This window comes from Papio anubis, chromosome 2, assembly GCF_008728515.1.
Source record: "Papio anubis isolate 15944 chromosome 2, Panubis1.0, whole genome shotgun sequence".
In the NCBI taxonomy this organism is placed as follows: Eukaryota; Metazoa; Chordata; class Mammalia; order Primates; family Cercopithecidae; genus Papio; species Papio anubis.
This window is the reverse complement of record NC_044977.1, coordinates 179405229-179428264: the sequence shown is the minus strand read 5'-3', so window position 1 is coordinate 179428264 and position 23036 is coordinate 179405229. Positions and strand designations below refer to the sequence as shown.

Below are 23036 nucleotides of genomic sequence, written 5' to 3'. Positions count from 1 at the left end.
CCCCCCAAAAAACATGCAGGAGCAGATGGCCTCAATAGTGAATTCTACAAAACATTTTAAAAAAATATAAATTGTACATAAACACTCCCAGAATTTTTAAAAATTGTTTTTATTTTTATTTATTTACTTTTGAGACAGAGTCTCGTTCTGTCGCCCAGGCTGGAGTGCTGTGGTACGATCTTGGCTCACTGCAAGTGCCACCTCCCGGGTTCACGCCATTCTTCTGCCTCAGCCTCCCAAGTAGTTGGGACTACAGGTGCCTGCCACCACGCCAAGCTAATTTTTTGTATTTTTAGTAGAGATGGGGTTTCACCATGTTAGCCAGGATGGTCTTGATCTCCTGACCTCGTGATCCGCCTGTTCAGCCTCCCAAAGTGCTGAGATTACAGGCGTGAGACACCACGCCTGGCCAAATTGTTTTTATTTTTTAGAGATAGGGTCTCACTCTGTCACCCAGCTTGGAGTATGGTGGTGTGATCATAGCTCACTGCAGCCTTGAACTTCTGGGCTCAAGCGATCTTCCCACTTTAGCCTCCCAAATGGCTAGAACTACAGGTATGCACCACCACACTCAGCTACTTAATTTTTTTTAAGAGATGGGGCCTTGCTGTGTTGCCAGGCTGGTCTCAAAATCCTGGGCTCAAGTGATTCTCCCACCTTGGCCTCCCAAAGCACTGGGATTATAGATGTCAGCCACTGAACACATCCCCAGAAATGTGAATAGGAGGAAATACTTCCCAATTCACTACATGAAGCCAGTATTACCTTGATACCTAAACCAGACAAAAGCATTATAAGAAAATAAAATCATAAGGCAATATTCCTCATGAGCCCAAATGCAAAATTTTTTAACAAAATTATAGCAAATAGGATCCAATAATATATAAAATAAATAATACATGGCTCAAGTGGGCTTTATCTGAGTGATAGAAGGTTGTTTAAACATGTTTAAAGGTGTCAATCTAATTCATGATTTAAAGAATTTTCTTGATTTAAAGAAAATCATTTTGTTCCATAACAGTTAAAGTGAGTGTTTTTATACTTAAAAGATGTTGTGAATCAATTTTTTTTTTTAGCAATGGTATAGCAGATGTTTGAATTGTAAATTCTACTGTCTGCATTCACTGTATGTTGCACATTCTTACTGGAAGTCTGTGATTGCTGTACATTGTGGTAATATTTAGGTCTGCAAGAACACAAAGTGTATTCCAAGGTTATGGGGGGTACACCCTAATTTAGCCAACCTCATAAGCAATACTAGAGGCCATGAAGATAAAGACATGAAGGTTTTAATCATCTCTGTATCCAGAAATCCTCAAGGCACATATGTGTTTTTTGTTTTTGTGTGTGTGTGTGGTTTTTTTTGGTAGAGGAGTCTCATTTTGCTGCCCAAACTGGTCTCAAACTCCTGGCTTCAAGGGATCGTCCCACCTCAGCCTCCCAAAGTGCTGGGATTACAGGCCTGAGCCACTGTGCCTGGCCAGCACACATCCTTAACATTGATAACATTCCCAATTGCCCAGGTGCAGTGGCTCACGACTGTAATCCCAGCACTTTGGGAGTCCAAGATGGCTGAGGTCAGGAGTTCAAGACCAGCATGGCCAATATGGTGAAATCTTGTCTCTACTAAAAACACAAAAATTGGCTGGGCGTGGTGGTGCACGCCTGTAATCCCAGCTACTCAGGAGGCTGAGGCAGGAGAATCGCTTGAACCTGGGAGGCAGAGGTTGCAGTGAGCTGAGATCGCACTGCTGCACTCCAGCCTGAGCGACAGAGCGAGACTCGGTCTCAAAACAAAAACAAAAATAAAAACAACCCCCCCACCAAAACCCCAATAAATAATGGTTATCCAGTAAGAGATGGGCAAATATTTGGTTGGATAGGATATATTGCTAACAATAATAAAATTAATGTAAAAATCATATCCCATCATTATGAGTAAGCAAAATTCTAGCTTATGCCAAGGAAAGTTTTGAAATATTTTATCAATTAGTAAAATTTATAAAGGTAGCTAATATGAGAGGAAAACTAGGAAGATGCAGAAGTGAAGAAGGAAATAGAAAAGAGGTAGGCACTTCATACATGCTATTTCTTGTTATGCCTATGACAGTCCTGTGGGAGCTATAACTGCCCTGACTTTGCAGGAGAACTGATACTCAGGTGAAATAATTTGTCCCAAGGTCACATCCCTAACAACAGTACAGCTCGGTTTCCAACCCAGGTTAGATATTCCAAAGTCCTGGTCCTCTCATTACTCTATGCAAATTACCACAAAAAGAATTTTAACAGAAGAAGAACATATAATAGGCTTGGTTTATTTTTGCTGATGAAAATGCTACAAGCTGCCATGACAGAGTGAGCCACTGGATTTGACTTACTTCAAGGAGGAGTCCCCAACACCAATGCAGCCTCGCAAGCTGAGCTTCCTCAGGAATCCACCGCATCGCTTCGAGATATTTTCCACCACTCGACCCTTTAATCAAGAAAGTTCGGGGGGAAAATACTGTTTTTTCATGCTGCTTATCTAACAGCAAAATAACCTGAAATCTAGGAACAGAATATATTTTTCCAAGTGTAACAGAAAATATTTTGGAACATTCCTCTAACACCTCAGTTCTATCCTTAATGCATGAAGGGGCTGCAAGCGCTGAAAAATGTTCTCAATTAAAGCATTAAGTATTCTAAAACCAACCAACAAACAAAAACAAACACAAACACAAAAACCAAAACCTGTCCACTGCCTTTTGAAAGCCTTAGCCCTGGGGTTAGGCCCTCCCTACCCAAGGGTCACAGCTATTCCGCCAATCAAAAGGCTTTTTGAGGTTAGCTGTGGGAATACCAGCCACTGAGCAGAGATCTAAGACAATGCTGCTTTAAAAAGAAAATCCTACTTGAGCTAAACATTACCACTTTAAAAGTATAACAATATATTGCAAAAGCTCCCCCCATCCTCCTTAGCTGTCCCCTACTTAAACACATTTGCTTTGAAACAAGAACTTTTGCTGCGTGCTGGCAGAGATATTAGAGGAAGCAAAAAGAAAATGAACAATGAACAATGATTGAGCACTTCTACTTTTTAAAAAACGTTTTCTACTTCAAATCACTTTTTTTCTTTAGAGACGGGGTTGCTGTTTGGGGGTCTCACTCTGGTGCCCAGATTGGAGTGTAGTGGTGTGGTCATAGCTCATTGTAGCCTCAAACTCCTGGGCTCAAGCGGTCCTCCTGCCTCAGCCTACTGAGTAGCTAGGACTACAGGCACAGGCCATGGCACCTGGTTTACTTCTACTTTTTGAGGAACAATTTCTTGTACCTATTATGGCTCATTTAATAGTCAAAAAACTTAATGAACACTCCCAAAATGGAGGTAAGGAAGAGTATGTGTAGAATACAGATCCCTTAGGGCATCTTGTAGTAGTACCATGCCCTATGATTTATGTCAGCAGCAAACTACAACAACCCAATCCAAGCACGACGATTAATGACCAGACCCTTCAGGAATAAAGGTCTGAGTCATTCCACCAGGTAAAGAACCATGACCAGCTGAGGTGCTTGCTGAAGGCAAAGGAATACAGAAATTCATTGTGGAAGAAGGTAGTTATAAATACTAACTACAACCTCCACCTCCACAAGGGAGGAAAAGTTCAAAGGGACAATTTGATTTGTTTTGAATACTATTATCCTCATTTTATAAAACAGCAATCTTGGCACTGAACTGTGAGCATGACGAATTCACCAAGATACATCAAAACCACAGGGGGCGGGCGCAGTGGCTCAAGCCTGTAATCCCTGTACTTTGGGAGGCTGAGTCAGGATTTTGAGACCAGGCTGGCCAACATGGTGAAACCCCATCTCTACTAAAGATACAAAAATCAGCCAAGCGGCCAGGCACAGTGGCTCACACCTGTAATCCCAGCACTTTGGGAGGCCAAGGTGGGAGGATCACGAGGTCAGGAGATCAAGACCATCCTGGCTAACACGGTAAAACCCTGTGTTACTAAAAATACAAAAAATCAGCTGGGCGTGGTGGCAGGCACCTGTAGTGCCAGCTACCTGGGAGGCTGAGGCAGGAGAATGGCGTGAACCCGGGAGGCAGAGCTTGCAGTGAGCTGAGATCACGCCACTGCACTCCAGCCTGGGCGACAGAGCGAGACTGTCTCAAAAAAAAAAAAAAAAAAAAAAATCAGCCAAGCATAGTGGGGCACACCTGTAGTCCCAGCTACTTGGGAGGCTGAGGTAGGAGAATCGCTTGAGCCTGGGAGACGCAGGTTGCAGTGAGCCAAGATCATCCCACTGCAGTCCAGCCTGGGTGACAGAGCAAGACTCTGTCTCATAAAAACAAACAAAAAACCCCACAGGATACATATTGTTACCTAGCTAACATCTTAATTATGTTGAAAATCCAATCTTTGATACTGTTAGCATCTATTTATACTTTCTTGAGACTACCTGCATTAATAATTATTAATATTTTTTGAAGCAAAATTCCAGACAATTGTAAAATAAATCTTTCTCACAGGGGGAAAAAGATTATGACTTAGAAATCAAAGATATGTATTTAAGTACCTAATAAACAGAAACAAACAAACAAAAAAACAGCTCTACACCAATGTCTACAAACGGAGCACCTAATATACTGTTCCCATTTCAAGTTAGTAACATTTACATAAACTTTCTAGTCCTCCTTTTTTGGGGCAAAGTTCTTGTACTGGAATACAAAACTACATACACAATATTCTGTTCCACTCTTTCCAACTAAGAGGGGGAAAAATGCAAATCCATTTCAGTGCAATATTCAAGCCAATGACTCTGTGTCTTATCTACCAGACAATATGTTGTAGGCATGCATTTTAGAATGAAGGGCTTTAAAGAAAAATAAGCCCTAAAATGGGCTAAAGACCCTTGGAGTTACCACTTTCAGATTCACACACTACTTAGTTATTTTTCATTTTTGGCCTAGCACAATCTTCAGTAACCATGAAGACACTGACAACAAAATGTACAAGTTTTAAAGGCACAGAAAATGCCAACCCAAACTTCAGGTAAACCACACGTATTCACAAAAGAGAAGATGAAGGAAAGGTACCGTGTGCACTTGTCACCTAGATGCTTTACTCTGCCTTTTCTTCATGTGCCAGTCATGCAACCCACCGTTCAAGATACCTACAGTCTCCTCTTAGTAGGTGAGTGACCTTGGGTAAGTTACTCAACCTTTTCTGTGCCTCAGTTTAATATGGTGCTTATGACAGTGTCAGACACACAGCAAATATTATTAGTGTGTTGATCCTGATCCTTGACAACTTCTCTTTTCTCTCACATTTCCTTCCCAAAGTGCATATTTTTAAGACTATCCATAAAATGCTTCCTAGGGCAAGCATCCTCCAAAGGGTCTTGTTTAAGGACTATGAAAGACCCCAAGACTTGGTTCATAATCTAGGCTGGACCAAGGGGGCTAGCCCAAAAGGGAAGCTAAGTGTTATGACGAGATTGCAACCCTGGTGCCAGCTATTTTAGGTTTTCACATGCAATTATTTATATAACTGGTGAACCATAAATTGGCTTCCCCTTTGGTGCATGGACTTTTAAGTATTTCTGGGATGTGTTTACATGGCAGTTAGCTGAAAGTCAGCAGTCAGCTAAAATCTTGTAATCAAATAATGCACAAGGTAGTGATATTTAGTTGAAATAGTAGTACTTTTTAATATCAGAATAATTTTTTTTTTTTTTTTTTTGAGACCGGGCCTCACTCTGTCACCCAGGCTAGAGTGCAATGGCACAATCAGAGCTCACTGCAACCTCTGCCTCCTGGGCTCAGGTGATCCTCCCACCTCAGCCTCCTGAGTAGTGCAGACTACAGGCATGTGCCATTGTGCCTGGCTAATTTTTGCTTTTTCATTTTTTTGTAGAGACGCGGTTTTGCTACGTTGCCCAGGCTGGTCTTGAACTCCTGGGCTCCAGTGATCTGCCCCCTACGGCCTCCCACAGTGTTGGGGTTTCAGGTGTGAGCCACCGCACCCAGCCTGACTTTAAAAGTTCTTCACGTGCTTTCCAAAAAAGTTGTATGGTTGGAAAAGTCATCAAATTTGAGGAGACATGAAGAACCACAGAAAGAGAGAAAGTATTTTGCTCAGTTTTTTCAAAACAATAACTCTCCTTTGTGGTCAGTAGAAATGACTACAATTTTTAGAAATTAAATATCCTCCACATCGTCACTAAGTAAACACAGTGAACAAATATTTAGATATGATCAGTTTGAAGGGGAATTATATTCACTGGCATGGAATGTTGGCATGTTTAGGTGGAGCACTGTTGTAATCACTGCTGTTAACTCTCAAAAGCGCACTAAAGAACACCTAATTCAGAAACTACAGTGTTAAGCCAGGAACTAGAGCTTATCGTTCCAGGATGGGCGTGAATCCTTGAGGTCCCTGTCCTCTTCCAAGAGCAGAGCACCACAATATGACAGAAATAAGGGGTTCCCCCTTTATTTAATAAAGGGAAATCTTCTGCTCTGCCCCACTTACTGTAAGTATTGTGTTCCACTGGTATAAGATGAGAAGCAGAGACTCTCAAGCAGTAAGTAACCTAGAGAAGGAGGTGAAGAGTCTCCACAACTGACCTAGACCATTAGTTTGTCTAGGTCAAACCAGGTTAAGCAGCTAGCAGGAAATTGCTTAGCTCAGTCCTACTGTTAAACACATGCATTTCCTTATCCAAAAAAAAAAAAAAAACCAATAAATACATCTTGGTAAAAACATATGGCAAACATACTGTGTGAGTAACTAAATTAAAATGCATTTCCACTACTGTAAGTTTGCTAAACTGGAAATACATTAGGTTTTACATTAGGTAGAAAATAAACTTCAGAATCTCAAGACCCTCAAACCAGCGCTTCAGACAAATCCTAAGTACAATGCTCTTTATTATTCCCTGCCTTAACTTCCTTTTTGGTTAGAAATTTCGTATTGAATATCAAAGTTGTTCTAAATAAACTGTGCTCATTTCATCAGGTTTACCATGCTTAAATGGAGATATTTACATATTTACAGATAAATATATCAGAATCTTGGAATTGTATAAGACTTAACTATTACTTTACTTCTTTATTTTACAGACAATAAAACAGAAGTACTGAGAGATTACACGACTGAAGTGGCTGAGCTGGGGTGACACTTTAGATCTCCAGCCTCACTCTTGGGCCTGTGCTTCTGCCATTTCTCCATTTTTGATGCTGAATTAGAATTCTCAGTGGATTTTTTAGGTCAATAAGTATTTGTTAAGTCTCCTAAGGTTAAAGCATTGAACCAGGTGATAATGATGCAGGTGTGTGGCTTTAAAAAGCTGAGTAGTAAAACTCAGACTATAAACATAAACGAGAGAAAACCAATCTGTTACTGATACATTTTAAAATGCAAGCAGGATTTTGTTTTATGTATGCAAATCCCTTCCAGTTTTTCTTCTTTCTGTTCTACCTCGGCACTTTAGTATTAGACCTAAATGCAGTAAAATAAAAAGGCAGGAAAGAGGGAACAGTTACTCATCTTTTTAAAAAGTTTTCTGTCTAAACCAAAGCTAACTTACCTCTACATCTGTTTGAAAGTTAAAAAGATCTATTCTTTGCCAGTTGCTTCCATCCAGGGCTAAGATGTTCCAAGCCTGGAAGGTGGGAGGTAAAGGAAGAGGGATTGGGGGTGAAAGAAACACATTTATTGAGACTCTTAAAGAAAGTCTTGATTAACCTTTATTTCCAAACCTCTACTTTTAATGTATATTAAGTCAATCGTCAAATGCAAAATTATACCATTGTGTTATATTAAGTATAAAAGATAATAAAATTTTAATTTTCAGTAATTTGAACTAAAACTCATTCTAATAAAACTTGATATTTATTGATTAAAAATCTGGTGAATACTCTACCTTGGAAATCTGTGCACATCGGCACAAAGTTACTATATCCAAGAAGGAAAATATTCTACAGAGAGAGGAAAAAAACACAAAAACGAGATGGTGTTAACATTTCAGGATAATTATAAGTTGAAAGAAAAAATCTAATCCGCCACCTGGATACATAAGTTTTTTCAAGATTCCTCAATGTGCAATATACAAGTGCACTATAACTTTATATCACTACAGTGAAATACTAAATGCTTGCATGTTCAGAAGCTGTTTTGGACACACAATACAAATTACCTTAGAACTCGTTAAGCTTATATTTCCCTTGTTCTAAGAAATGGACACAGGAAAGACTCTAATTTGTTCTATTTGAAGACCACCGCTCTAGCATAAGCCCTCTTTTGGTGGTAGATGTGCTGAACAGGCTCAGATGCCTGAGCCTCAAACAACATTGTCAAAAAAAAGCTTGATGACAAAGCCCATTTGATTTGAAGTATTTGTTCGCCTGGCAGAAAGATGGAGCTCATTAGTTGGCAAAGTCTATAAGTGACCAGTTTTTCCTAAGCAAAAGCCAAGGAGCCAGAGAACACAGGAAAGATGAGGGGGAAAGAAAAGCAGACAGAAGCAAACAAAATCTTGGTTGGCATCAGTAATGCCTTAGAGGAAGCAGTAGCTGCCAGCATGGCAGGGGACTGAGTGAAGCCTCGACATTCTGGCAGTCAAGGAGAGGAGCTGCTGCTGCTAGTACGTGAGCAAACAGCCATGTGCGCCTCAGCACTGCAGAGTGACAGCTGGAAACAAAGGGCAGCTTTTCTGTGAGAAGGATGGATAGGGTTGAAGTCAGGAACAAGAATAGTACTTCGGTTCTGAGAGTCCTGGAAAGTAAATATGAGAGTCTGTGCCTCTGAGTGTGGAAGGGGGAGAGTGGTAAGATGGTGAACAGCCACCTATAATATTCCTCAAAATTCTTTAAAGGTAACAATAGTGGTGAGATAAAAATCTATGGCCTCAGGGAAGGAGAGTAGAATAATAAAACATCAAAGTGTTGTACCCTACAATAATGCACCCACATGCAGTACCATGGGATACTGACTGTAGAGATGCCATCCTACAATACAGGCTACAATCATTCTCTAGTGAAAAGCAAAGGATAGAAGCATAATAAGGGTTACACTGACTTTAAAAGATTCAGTGGATCTTTGTACATAGAAAAATGCTGGTGGCTAAAATATATGTACTTAAACATATACATCCAAGTATTTCAGGATATCTACACATCTACATTGCTCAACCCAAAGGCTCTCCTGCCCCTAATAGCTGTGTTCTGTGACATACGACCATCCCACAGCTAGCCACATCTGATTGTCAGCTCCCTACAGAAAACAAGCACCAAACAGAAACTAGCCTAGTACAGCAGAATCACATTTCATGCAGGGATTGGGTTCTAAAAGCATATGCCAAAGGTAAAAAAAAAAGTTAGCTGTTTCCCTTGAAAATCCCTTAAGAGCATACCACCTTTATCGTGTCTCAGTAATAACAATACTGGTAATAACAAAAATAGTCAACACTGATTATGCATCGACTATGTGCCAACCATGGTTTACATGTGAGTCATTTAATTGGCACAACACTGCTATGAGGTGTTGTGCTATTACTATCTCCATTTTACAGATAAGGACACTGAACACAGAGGTTAAGTAAGGTGCCCAGGGCACGCTGATAGTAAAGGTGGAACTAGGATTTGAATCCAGGTAGTCTGACTCAAGAGCACAAGCCAGGACCACTACATATACTGCTTTGGAAAGCTTAACACAGCTGTTTTTCCCTCAGGATTGGGCTAGATCCTAAGAAAGTAACTTAATCTAAGAGATATGAGCCGCTATGTGGGCTCCAGAGTGACTGACACAAGTAAGCTATAAAGTAACCTAACAATGCCATATGCTGGATACTCTAATTCCTACCCGATAGTTCAACAATGTACAACCAATCACTAATCAATGTTACTTCTGGAAACCGGTAAGAGTTCCCAAAAACAACTTTTGTAATCGTCCCCTCTCCTGATTCATCCTTTTTTCTTTAAAAACTCGAGCAGGCCAGGCACGGTGGCTCACATCTGTAATCCTAGCACTTCAGGAAGCTGAGGCAGGTAGATCACAAGGTCAAGAGATGGAGACCATCCTGGTCAACATGGTGAAACCCCATCTCTACTAAAAATGTAAAAATTAGCTGAGCGTGGTGGTGTGCGCCTGTAGTCCCAGCTACTCAGGAGGCTGCGGCAGAAGAATCGTTTGAACCCGGGAGGCGGAGATTGCAGTGGGCCGAGATCATGCCACTACACTCCAGCCTGGGCAACAGAGAGAGACTCCATCTCAAAACAAAAACAAAAACAAAACAAACAAACAAAACTCAAGCAACTCCTTTTTTCTCAGGATCACTTCCCAGTGTTTTCTGAGCTGCAATCTCAAACTTGCCCCAAATAAACTCTCTAGATTAATTTTACCTCAGTTTCCTTATTTAGGTCAACAGTGCTATTTCTTAACTGATAATAACAGATGAAGTAGTTTTCGTTTAGTGAGTGTGTTGCTTGGAACAAACTGGACTCCTGCTTCATTCACATGTGAAGCAAGAGCTCACACGTTGAGACACACGCAGGAACCAACACACGGAACAGGAATTCGCATTTCTCATCTCATGCTTACTACCTAGGCTTATGATTACTGAATGAAAAAAAAGATTGCCTAAAGTATTTACATTATTTCCCCTCTCTCCCCAACCTTTTAAACTGAAAGTAGTTGAATTTGCACAAATAGGCGTGGCAATACTCCAAACTACCACACTGATGGCCAAAGCCAATTCCTGACTCATGTTTCAATGAGTAAAAGTAATGCCCTCAATTACAAAGCCTGGGATACTGGCAATAGAAACGTAGACAGCGACACGAGTGACAAACTGAGTTCTGACCCCTCCAAAACATTCTTTCCTAGAAAGTGCTTCCTTATCTCAAATGTGATCGCCTCAACTTTACAAGGCAAGCACTGCAATAGCACCTGGTTATAAATATACACAGCGGAGCGAGGGATTGGATGGACTTTTGGACTTTGTATTCTGCTCCATTAGTCTGTTTGTCTTTGTGCCAGTAAGGCTGATTTCATGAAGCTTTAATAATAAGTCACAATGTCTGGTAACGTAAGTCCTTCAACTTTGTTCTTCTTCATCAAGATTATCTTACTTATTCTTGATTCTCAGAATTTCCTATTAAGTTTCAAAATCAGCATATCAACTTCCACAAGAAAACTTTCTGAAATTGTTACTGGGACTGCATTGAATTTACAAAAAATTTGGGAACAATTGAGATTTTTACAATATTAAATTTTCCGATCCAGAAACATGATCCATTCCAAAATTTATTTAGGATTTCTTTAATTTCTCACAGTAATTTTTGTAGTTTTCCATATAGATACCTTGCTTATCTTTAGATTTTTTTCCTGGTTATTTGATGTTCTTCTTATTAAAATGGAATATCTTTTGGCAGCACATGGTGGCTCACACCTATAATCCCAGCACTTTGGAAGGCTGAGGGAGGAGGATCACCCGAGCCCAGGAATTCGAGACCAGCACGGGCAACATAGTGAAACCCCATTGCTACAAAAAAATACAATTATTAGCCAGGTGTGGTAGTGCATGCCCATAGTCCCAGCTACTCAGGAGGCTGAGGTGGTGGGATCAACAGAGCCTAGGGAGGTCAAGGTTTCAGCGAGCTGTGAACCTGAGCAACAGAATGAGACCCTGTCTTGAAAAAAAAGGAATATTTTAAATGTCATTAATTGTTGCTAGTATATAACGTTAATTTTCATATACTGACCTTGTACCCAACAATATTTCTAAATTTGTTCATTCATTCTGATTTTCTACATAAAACATCAATTCACCAGTGAATAATGAACTAACTTTCCTCCTTTCCAACAATTATACTTTCTATTTCTTTTGCTTATTACAGTGGCTATGATTTTCTCTAGTACAATGATAAATAGAACTGGTAATGAAATACATCTTTGTCTCATTCTCATCTCAGAGAAAAAGCTGCCACTATTCAATTATTATGATGTTTACTATAGGTTTTTTTCCCCTGCCTTTCAATTAGTTTATAATTCCTTTGTTACAGCCTATAAAATATTTCCATTAGGCGCATGCACAATTTTAACACCTTTCACATTTGTTTATCTCCCCTTTTTTTTTTTTTTCCAGGTGGAGTCTTGCTCTGTCACCCAGGCTGGAGTATAGTGGCGTGATCTCAGCCCACTGCAACCTCCGCCTCCAGGTTCAAGCAATTCTCCTGTCTCAGCCTCCCAAGTAGTGGGGATTACAGGCGCATGCCACCACATCCGGCCAACTTTTGTATTCTTAGTAGAGATGGGGTTTCACCATATTGGTCAGGCTGGTCTCGAACTCCTGTCCTCAGGTGCACCACCTGCCTCAGCCTTCCAAAGTGCTTGGATTATAGGCATGAGCCACCAGGGCCAACCTAAAATTTTTATTTAAAATAAGAGCAAGTAGTACAGATAGTTAGCATATACACCCCCACCAACAGACCCACATAGTTCCCCCTATCATTAACATGTCATATTAGTGTGGTATATTTGTTACAATTAATGAACCAATATTGATACATTATTATTAACTAAGGTCTATAGTTTACAACACAGTTCACTCTGTATTAGTTAGTTCTAGAGGTTTTGCCAAATGCATGTCATGTAGCTGCCATTACAGTTTCACATAGAATAGTTTACTGTTAACAACATGTTTCACTTATTCATCTCTCCTCTCTTCCTCATGAACCCTCGGCCACTACTATTTTTTTCTTCCCAGACATGGTCTCACTCTGTCACCTAGGCTAGAGTATGGTGGTATGATCATGGCTAACTGCAGCCTCAACCTCTTGGGCTCAATCAATCATCCCGCCTCAGCCTCCCAAGTAGGGGAGACTAAAGTCACACGCCACCATACCCAACTAATTAGAAAAAAAATTATTTTGAAGAGACGGGGTCTATGTTGCCCAGGTTGGTCTTGAACTCCTGGCCTTAAGCAATCCTCCTGTCTTGGCCTCCCAAAGTGTTGGGATTACAGGTGTGAGCCACTGTGCCCAGCCCCACTGATCTTTCTAATGTCGCTATAGTTTTGTGTTTTCCAGATGCCATATGATTGGAATCAAACACTATGTAACTGTTCAGACTGGCTTATTTTACTTAGCAATATGCATTTAAGGTTCCTCCAAGTCTGTTCATGGCATGATAACTTACTGTGTTTTATTGCTGAATACTATCTCATTGTGTGAATATATCAGTTTGTATATCCATTCACCTATTGCAGGACATCTTAGTTGCTTCTGGCTTGGGGTGATTATGAATAATTCTGCTATAAACATTTGTGTGTAGTTTTTTGTGTGGATATAAATTTTCTACTCATTTGGATAAATACTTAGGTATGTGACTGCTTGACTGAATGATACATTTATGGTTAGCTTTGTAAGAAACTGCCAAGCTATATTTGAAACTGGCTGTACCATTTTGAATCCTCACCAACAGTGAATAAGTGTTCCTCTTGCTCTGCATCTTACCACCATTTTGTATTTAGATTTTTGAAATTTACCCATTCTAATAGGTATACAGTGGTATCTCATTGTCTTAATTTTCAATTCCCTAGTGACATATCGTATTAAGCGTCTTATGCTTGTCATCTGTATATCTTCTTTGGTAAAATGTCTGTTCAGATTTTTTGCGCATTTAAAAAAATTGAGTTATTTCTCACTATTGAGGGTTTTTTTTGTTTTGTTTGTTTGTTTGGTTTTGTTTGTTTTTGAGATGGAGTCTCACTGTGTTGCCCAGGCTGGAGTGCAGTGGTGCGATCTCAGCTCACTGCAACCTCTGCCTCCCGGATTCAAGCAATTCTCTGCTCAGCCTCCCCAGTAGCTGGGATTACAGGTGTGTGCCACCACACCCAGCTAATATTTGTATTTTTAGTAGAGACAGGGTTTCACCATGTTGGCCAGGCTGGTCTTGAACTCCTGACCTCAAGTGATCTGCCCACCTTGGCCTCCCAAACTGTTGGGATTACAGGCGTGAGCCAGAGCCCAGCTGATTTACTCACCGTTGAGTTTTAAAAGTTCTTTACATATGTTGCACACAAGTCCTTTATTATACATTTGGCAAATATTTTCTCCCAGTTTGTGGTTTGTGGTTTTCATTCTCTTAACAGTGCCTTTCTCAGAGAAGATGTTTTAAATTTTAATAAAGTCCAACTTACTCACTTTTCCTTTCATAAATAGTGCTATTGGTGTTGTATCTAAAAGCTCATTGCCAAATCCAAGGTCACCTAGATTTTCTCCTACACTTTCTTCTAGAAATTCTGTGTTTTACTTTTAGGTATATGATCCATTCTGAGTTGATTTTTGTGAAAGGTCTGTGTCTACCTTCATCTTTTTAAATATAGATGTCCAATTTTCCAATACCACTTGTTGAAAAAAAATGTATACTTTCTCCATTGACTTGCTTTTGCTCCTTTGTCAAATATCAGTTGACTATGTGGCTGTATTTTTAGGCTTTCTATTCTGTTTCATTGGTCCATCAATCTATTCTTTCACCAGTGCTACATGTCTCGATTACTGAAGCTGTATACTAAGTCTTAAAATTAGTCCAATAGCATCAGTCCTCTGACGTTGTTCTTCTTCAGTACTGTGTTGGTTCTTCTCAGTCTTTGGCTTTTCCATATTAACTTTTTTTTTTTCCCCCCCAAGTAATAGGGGTCCTACTATGCTGCCCAGGACAGTCTCAAACTCCTGGCCTCAAGTGATCCTCTTGCCTCAGCCTCCTGTGTGGCTGGGATTACAGGCACAAGCCACTGCACCTAGCTTGCTTTTCCAAGCAGGTTTACAAACATCCACAAAACCAGTTTTGTGACTTAAATATGTGACTGTTTGACTAAATGATACACTTATGGTTAGCTTTGTAAGAAACTGCCAAGCTATATTTTAAACTGGCCGTATCATTTTGAATCCTCACCAACAGTGAATAAGAGTTCCTGTTGCTCCTGCTGCTCGCAAAGTAATTTAGTAAAGTTTTGATTTGGATTTTGGTGAATCTACACATCAACTTGAAAAAAGTTAACATTTTAGCAATACTGAGTCTTCCGATCCATGAACATGTAATATCTCTTCACTTATTAAGATATTCATTGATTTCTTTCACTGGAATACTGGAGTTTTATAGTTTTCCTCATATAGATCTTACAAAATTTTCTTCAGAATTATACTAAAGTATTTCATTTTTTTGATGTTAATGTAAACAGTATTATTTTAAATTTCGAATTTCAGTAGTTCATTGCAGGTATATAGGAAAGTAATTAACTTTTATAATACTAACCTTAGATTCTGTAACCTTACCATAATTGCTAATTAGTTACAGGAGGAGGTTTATTTATTTTATTTTATTTTATTTTATTGAGACAGAGTCTTGCTCTGTCACCCAGGCTGGAGTGCAATGGCACCATCTAGGCTCATTGCAACCTCTGCCTCCCGGTTCAAGTGATTCTCCTGCCTCAGCCTCCTGAGTAGCTGGGATTACAGGCGCCACCAGCATGCCTGGCTAATTTTTGTATTTTTTAGTAGAGACAGGGTTTCACCATGTTGGTCAGGCTGGTCTCGAACTCCTGACCTCAGGTGACCCACCTGCCTCAGTCTCCCAAAGTGTTGGGATTACAGGCGTGAGCCACCGCATCTGGCCCAGGAGGAGGTTTATTATTACTAATTATTTTGTCAGTTCTTTGGGGTTTTCATGACATGGGCAATCATGTCAACTGCAAACAAAGCCAACTTTATCTCTTTCCAATGCATATATTTTATTTTCTTGCCTTATTTTATTACATTAGCTAGGACTTCCAATACTGTGATGAACAGGAGTGGTGAAAAGGGACATCTTTTTCTTGTTCCCAATCTCAGGGAAAAAGCATCTAGTCTCTCATCATTAAGTATGATGTTGGCCGGGCACGGTGGCTCACGCCTGTAATCCCAGCACTTTGGGAGGCCAAAGTGGGTGAATCATTTGAGGTCAGGAGTTTGAGACCAGCCTGCCCAATATGTTGAAACCCCATCTCTACTAAAAATCCAAAAAAGGCCAGGCGCGGTGGCTCAAGCCTGTAATCCCAGCACTTTGGGAGGCCGAGATGGGCGGATCATGAGGTCAGGAGATCGAGACCATCCTGGCTAACACGGTGAAACCCCGTCTCTACTAAAAATACAAAAAAAAAGAAAACTAGCCGGGCGAGGTGGCGGGCGCCTGTAATCCCAGCTACTCGGGAGGCTGAGGCAGGAGAATGGCGTGAACCCGGGAGGCGGAGCTTGCAGTGAGCTGAGATCCCGCCACTGCACTCCAGCCTGGGCGGCAGAGCCAGACTCCGTCTCAAAAACAACAACAAAAAAAATTCAAAAAAATTAGCCAGGCATGGTGGCACAGGCCTGTAATCCCAGCTACTGGGGAGGCTGACGCAGGAGAATCACTTGAACCTGGGAGGCAGATGTTGCAGTGAGCAGAGACTGCACCACTACACTCCAGCCTGGGCAACAGAGCTGGACTCTGTCTCAAAAAAAAAAAAAAAGTATGATGTTAGCTGTAGGTCTTGTGTAGATGTTCTTTATCAAGTCAGGGAGTTCTTCTGTATTCCTAGTCTGCTCAGTATTTTTATCACGAATGGGTGCCACAATTTGTCAAATATTTTTTCTGCACTTTCTGATGTGACATGATTTTTTTCTTTAGTCTGTTGGTGTAATAGATTACACTGACTTTTGAAGGTTAAAATATCCTTGCATAGTTAAAATAAATTCTGCTTTATTGTGGGATATAATTATTTTATACGTCACTGGATTTGACTTGCTAATATTCTGTTAAAGGTTTTTGCATCTATTTTTATGAAAAATGTTGGTCTTGAGTTCTCCTTTTTTTGTAATATTTTATATGGTCTTGGTATTATGGTAACACTGGGCTCCCAGAATGAGTTAGGGAAGTCTTCTGCTTCCACTTCCTGGGTTTAAGTGAGAATCAATGTTGTTAAAATGTCCATACTTGTTGTTTCCTGACTTTTTAATGATTGCCATTCTAACTGGTGTGAGATGGTATCTCATTGTGGTTTTGATTTGCATTTCTCTGATGGCCAGTGATGATGAGCATTTTTTCATGTGTCTGTTGGCTGTATGAATGTCTTCTTTTGAGAAATGTCTGTTCATATCCTTTGCCCACTTTTTGATGGGGTTGTTTGTTTTTTTCTTGTAAATTTGTTTGAGTTCTTTGTCGGTTCTGGATATTAGCCCTTTGTCAGATGAGTAGATTGCAAAAATGTTCTCCCATTCTGTAGGTTGCCTGTTCACTCTGATGGTAGTTTCTTTTGCTGTGCAGAAGCTCTTTAGTTTAATGAGATCCCATTTGTCAATTTTGGCTTTTGCTGCCGTTGCTTTTGGTGTTTTAGACATGAAGTCTTTGCCCATGCCTATGTCCTGAATGGTACTACCTAGGTTTTCCTCTAGGATTTTTATGGTATTAGGTCTAACATTTAAGTCTCTAATCCATCTTGAATTAATTTTCGTATAAGGAGTAAGGAAAGGATCCAGTTTCAGCTTTCTACTTATGGCTAGCCAGTTTTCCCAGCACCATTTATTAAATAGGAGAGGATGTGGAGAAATAGGAACACTTTTACACTGTTGGTGGGATTGTAAACTAGTTCAACCATTATGGAAAACAGTATGGCGATTCCTCAAGGATCTAGAACTAGATGTACCATATGACCCAGCCATCCCATTACTGGGTATATACCCAAAGGATTATAAATCATGCTGCTATAAAGACACATGCACACGTATGTTTATTGCGGCACTATTCACAATAGCAAAGACTTGGAATCAACCCAAATGTCCATCAGTGACAGACTGGATTAAGAAAATGTGGCACTATACACCATGGAATACTATGCAGCCATAAAAAAGGATGAGTTTGTGTCCTTTGTAGGGACATGGATGCAGCTGGAAACCATCATTCTTAGCAAACTATCACAAGAACAGAAAACCAAACACCGCATGTTCTCACTCATAGGTGGGAACTGAACAATGAGATCACTTGGACTCGGGAAGGGGAACATCACACACCGGGGCCTATCATGGGGAGGAGGGAGGGGGGAGGGATTGCATTGGGAGTTATACCTGATGTAAATGACGAGTTGATGGGTGCTGATGAGTTGATGGGTGCAGCACAGCAACATGGCACAAGTATACATATGTAACAAACCTGCACGTTATGCACATGTACCCTAGAACTTAAAGTATAATAATAAAAAATAATTTAAAAAAAATGTCCATACTACCCAAAGCAAATGACAGACTTAATGCAATCCCTATCAAAATATGAATGACAATCTTCACAAAAACAGAATAAAAACAATCCTAAAATTTATATGAATCACAAAAGACCCATAATATAGCCAAAGCTATCCCGAACAAAAAGAACAAAACTGGAGGAATCACATTACCTGACTTCAAATTATACTACAGAGCTACAGTAATCAAAACAGCATGGTACTGCCATAGAAACAGACACATATGGAACAGGATAGAGAACCCAGAAATAAATCCATATAAACTACATACTACAATAAACTCAAAAGTCCCAAGAACATACCCTGGGGAAAAGACAGTCTCTTCAATAAATGTTGTTGGGAAAACTGGATATCCATATGCAGAAGAATGAAACTAGACCCCCATCTCTCACCATACACAAAAATCAAATTAAAATGGATTAAAGACTTAAATCTAAGACCTCTAACTATGAAACTATTACAGGAAAACATCAGGGGAAATGCTCCAGGACATTGTTTTGGGCAAACATTTCTTGAGTAATATCCCACAAGCACAGGCAACTAAAGCAAAAATGGACAAATGTGATCACATCAAGTTAAAAAGCTTCTGCACAGCAAAGGATACAATCAACAAAGTGAAGAGAAAATCCACAGGATGGGAAAAATATTTGCAAACTACACATCTGACAAAGGATTAGTAACCAGAATATATAAAGAGCTCAAACAACCCTATAGGAAAAAAAAATCTAACAATTCAATTTAAAAATGTGCCAAAGATCTGAATAGGCATTTCTCAAAAGAAGACACAAATGGCAAACAGGTATATGAAATGGTGCTCAACATCACTGATCATCAGAGAAATGCAAATCAAAATACAACGAGATATCATTTCACCCCAGTTAAAATGACTTATATCCAAAAGTCAGACAATAACAAATGCTGGCAAGGATGTGGAGAAAAGGGAACCCTCACACACTGTTGGTGGGAATGTAAATTAATACAACTACTATGGAGAACAGTTTGGAGGTTCCTCAAAAAAACTAAAAACAAAGCTCCCATATGATCCAGCAATTCGACCGCTGAGTATATACCGAAAAGAAAGTAAATCAGTATATCGAAGAGATATCTGCACTCCCATGTTTGTTGTGGCACTGTTCACAATAGCTAAGATTTGGAAGCAACTTAAATATCCATCAGCAGATGAATGGATAAAGAAAATGTGGGACATATATACAATGGATACATTCATCCATACATCCAACATATATCCATCCAACATCCAACATACATACATTCAGCCAAACAAAGAATGAGATCCTGTAATTTACAACAACATGGATGGAACTGGGGGTCATTATGTTAAGTGAAAGAAGCCAGGCACAGAAAGACAAACTTCGCATGTTCTCGCTTATTTGTGGGGGCTAAAAATTAAAACAATTGAACTCATGGGGGAAAAGAGTAGAAGGATGGTTGCCAGAGGCTGGGAAGTGTGATGGCAGGAGGATGGGGGGGGGGGACATGAGGATGGTTAATGGGTAAGAAAAGTAGTTGGAAAGAATGAATAAGACCTAGTATTTCATAGCACAACAGAGTGACTATAGTCAATAATAAATTCTACACTTAAAAATAACTAAAGAGTATAATTGGATGGTTTGTAACACAAAGGATAAATGCTTGAAGGGATAGATATCCCCATTTACCCTGATATGATTATTATACATTGGATGCCTGTATCAAAGTATCTCATATACCCCATAAATGTATATGCTTCCTATGTAACCACAATTTTTTTTTATGTGAACACAGAGTTGTTAATATTCCTTTATCATCCTTTTAATGCCCATGTAACAACGATCCCTTTCATTTCTGATCTTGGTACTTCCGCTCTTCTTTTATCCTGGTTAGTCTGGCTAAAGGTTTAGCAATTTTACTGAACATTTCAAAGAACCGGCTTTTGGTTTCACTTATTTTCTCCATTGTTCTTAATTTCCTTGATTTCTACTCTTCCTTTTTTATTTTTAAAGCTTATTTATTTATTTTTAGAGACAGGGTCTTGCTATGTCACCCAGGATGGAGTGCAGTGGGGTGATCATAGCTCACTGTAACCTTGAAATCCTGGGGTCCAGGGATCCTCCTGAGTAGTTAGGACTACAGGCACATGCCACCATGCCCAGCTAATTTTTTTTTTTTTTTTTCTTGATAGAGATGGGGTCTCACTATGCTTGCTTGGTCTCGAACTCATGATCTCAGGCAATCCTCCTGCCTCAGCCCATTATTTCATTTCTTTAGCTTGCTTTAGACTTCCATTGCCCTTTTTCCTCTAATTTCCTAAAATGGAAGCTAAGATTCTTGATTTTATTTTTATTTTTTATTTTTTTGTGAGATGAAGTTTCACTCTTGTTGCCCAGAGTAGAGTGCAATGGCACGATCTCAGCTCACTGCAACCTCCAACTCTCAGGTTCAAGTGATTCTCCTGCCTCACCCTCCCAAGTGGCTGAGATTACAGGCACACACCACACCACGACACCCAGCTAATTTTGTATTTTAAGTAGAGATAGGGTTTCACCATGTTGACCAGGCTGGTCTTGAACTCCTGACCTCAGGTGATTCACCCACCTCGGCCTCCTAAAGTGCTAGGACTACAGGCATGAGCCACCACACCTGGCCAGATTCTTGATCTTAGATATTTATTTTTTCTAATTTATTCATTCAGTTCAGTAAATCTCCCTCTAAGCACTGCTTCCTACAAAGTTTGGTGAGTCGAATTTTCATTCTCATTTAAAAATATTTTTGCTTTCCTCTTCAGACCTTTTCTTTGACCCATGTATTATTTAGAAATGTGTTGTTTAATCTCCAAATATTTTGGGAATTTTTGGCTTTCTGTTGCTGATTTCTGGTTTAACTCATTGTGGTCTGTAAGAACACTTTGTATGCTATTCTTTTAAATGAGTTGAGCATTTTATGACCTAGAATGTGGTCTATCTTGGTGAATGTTCCATGTAACTTTAAGAGGAATGTGTATTTTGTTGTTGTTGTTGGATAAAGCATTCTATAAATGTCTATCAGTTCTAGTTAACTGACGTTACTGTATATTCTGCAGGATTTCTGCATTATGTTCACAAGAAAGGCTTGTCTGTGTATTTCCTTTCTTATAATGTCCTGGTAGGTTTTGATACCAGAATTATCCTAGTCTCATAAAATGAATTAGAAAATGTAGTGGGTTGAATGACACGTGCCCCATCACCACCAAATAAAGATGTATTTGTGACCTAATCAACAGAACCTGTGAATATTACCTTATTTGGAAAAAGGGTTGTACAAATGTAATTAAGTTAGGGATCCTGAGAAGAGAAGGAGGCAATGTGACCACAGAGGCCCAGACTGATGAGTGATACAGCCAAAAGAAGCTGGGAGAAGCAAAGAATGGATTCTCCCCTAGAGCCTTCAGAGGGGGCATAACCATGCTCACACTTTGAATTCAGACTCTGATCTCCAGAACCGAGAAAGAATAAATTTCTGTTGTTTTAAGTCATCCAGTTTATGGTAATTTGTTAACGCAGACATAGAAAATGAATATATTAAATGTTCTTTTTCTGTTTTCTGGGAAAAGTCAACATAAGACTGACATTGTTTCTATCTTAACATGTGAAACATGTGAAAAGATTCCCAAGTGAAGTCATCCCAGCATGGAGGTTGCTTTGTGGATTCAATTTATTTACCAGATATAGGAATCTTCAGACTTTGGTTTTTTCTGTTGTCAGAGTTTGTAATTCTGTAGACGTTATAGAGATGTCCCCCTTTTGTTTCTGGTATCAATAATTTGTGCCTTCTTTCTTTTCTTAATCAGTTTTAGTAAGAATTTATCAATTAATCTTTTCAAAAGGCCAATTTTGGGTTTTGTTAATTTTCTCTAGTGTGTTTGTTTTGTATTTCCTTAATTTTGGTATAATTTTCTTTCCCACCACTTCTTTTAATTTATTTCCTTCCTACCACTTTCTTTAGTTTTAATTTATTTCCTTCCAATTGATGCTCAAGTAATTGATTTTCAGTTTTACTACTTTTTCTCTTTTAATAGTGTACAATTTTACTTACCACATTTTTGGTTTTCAATCCATCTGGAATTTATTTTTGAACACTTACACACTGATTTATGATTTTATCTCAGTCCTATACTGAGTACCTATTTGTGAATAGATGTTACTATATTTTTTATTCTTTTCCATTGTATTGTTCCAATATAGCATCATTATAATTACTATAGCTTTATAATGTTAGTATGCAAAAGGATAAATCTACTCAATTTGATCTTCTTCAAAACTGCATTAGCTATATGGGCATCTTCACTATTATACATAAATATTAAAATCAATTTGTTAAATTATCCATAGCTTCCTCCTGAGATTATGACTGAAATTACATTTTTACAGTGTTGAGTCTTCACATCTAGGAATGTGGTTTACTTTGACATTTATTTGCATTTTGTTTTAGTCTTTCAGAAAATTTTAATTTTCTCCATAAAAGTCACATTTTTTGTTCAGTTTATTCCAGGGTATTTTATAGTGGGTTTTTTTTTTTTTTGTATTATGAGTGTTATCTTTTTTGTATTTATTTTCCTAATAATTGAAATTGATTGTTAGATATTAATTGTATATCCAATATTACCATACTCTTATACTGATGCTTTTGATATTGCTATGTAGAAGAACGGATTGTCTCAATTAATGATACCTTATAAATGCTTATATTTTTTATTTCTG

At 39.1% G+C, this 23036-nt stretch overlaps 1 protein-coding gene across 4 annotated transcripts in view; it reads right to left on the bottom strand.

Annotated features, from left to right (window-relative positions):
- Nucleotides 1-23036, bottom strand: part of FBXL2 (F-box and leucine rich repeat protein 2) — a 145685-nt gene that overhangs the window by 55992 nt on the left and 66657 nt on the right. For all 4 annotated transcript variants that reach the window (XR_644266.3, XR_644265.3, XR_004182325.1 and 1 more), the window contains exons 3-5: nucleotides 7915-7969; nucleotides 7579-7653; nucleotides 2379-2473 (exon numbers count right to left, since the gene is read on the bottom strand). Coding sequence is in view for 1 of the 4 variants with exons in the window: in XM_003895235.3 (XP_003895284.1) it covers nucleotides 2379-2473; nucleotides 7579-7653; nucleotides 7915-7969 (225 nt within the window). In the remaining 3 variants the exon portion in view is untranslated. The remainder of the gene's footprint in view (nucleotides 1-2378; nucleotides 2474-7578; nucleotides 7654-7914; nucleotides 7970-23036) is intronic.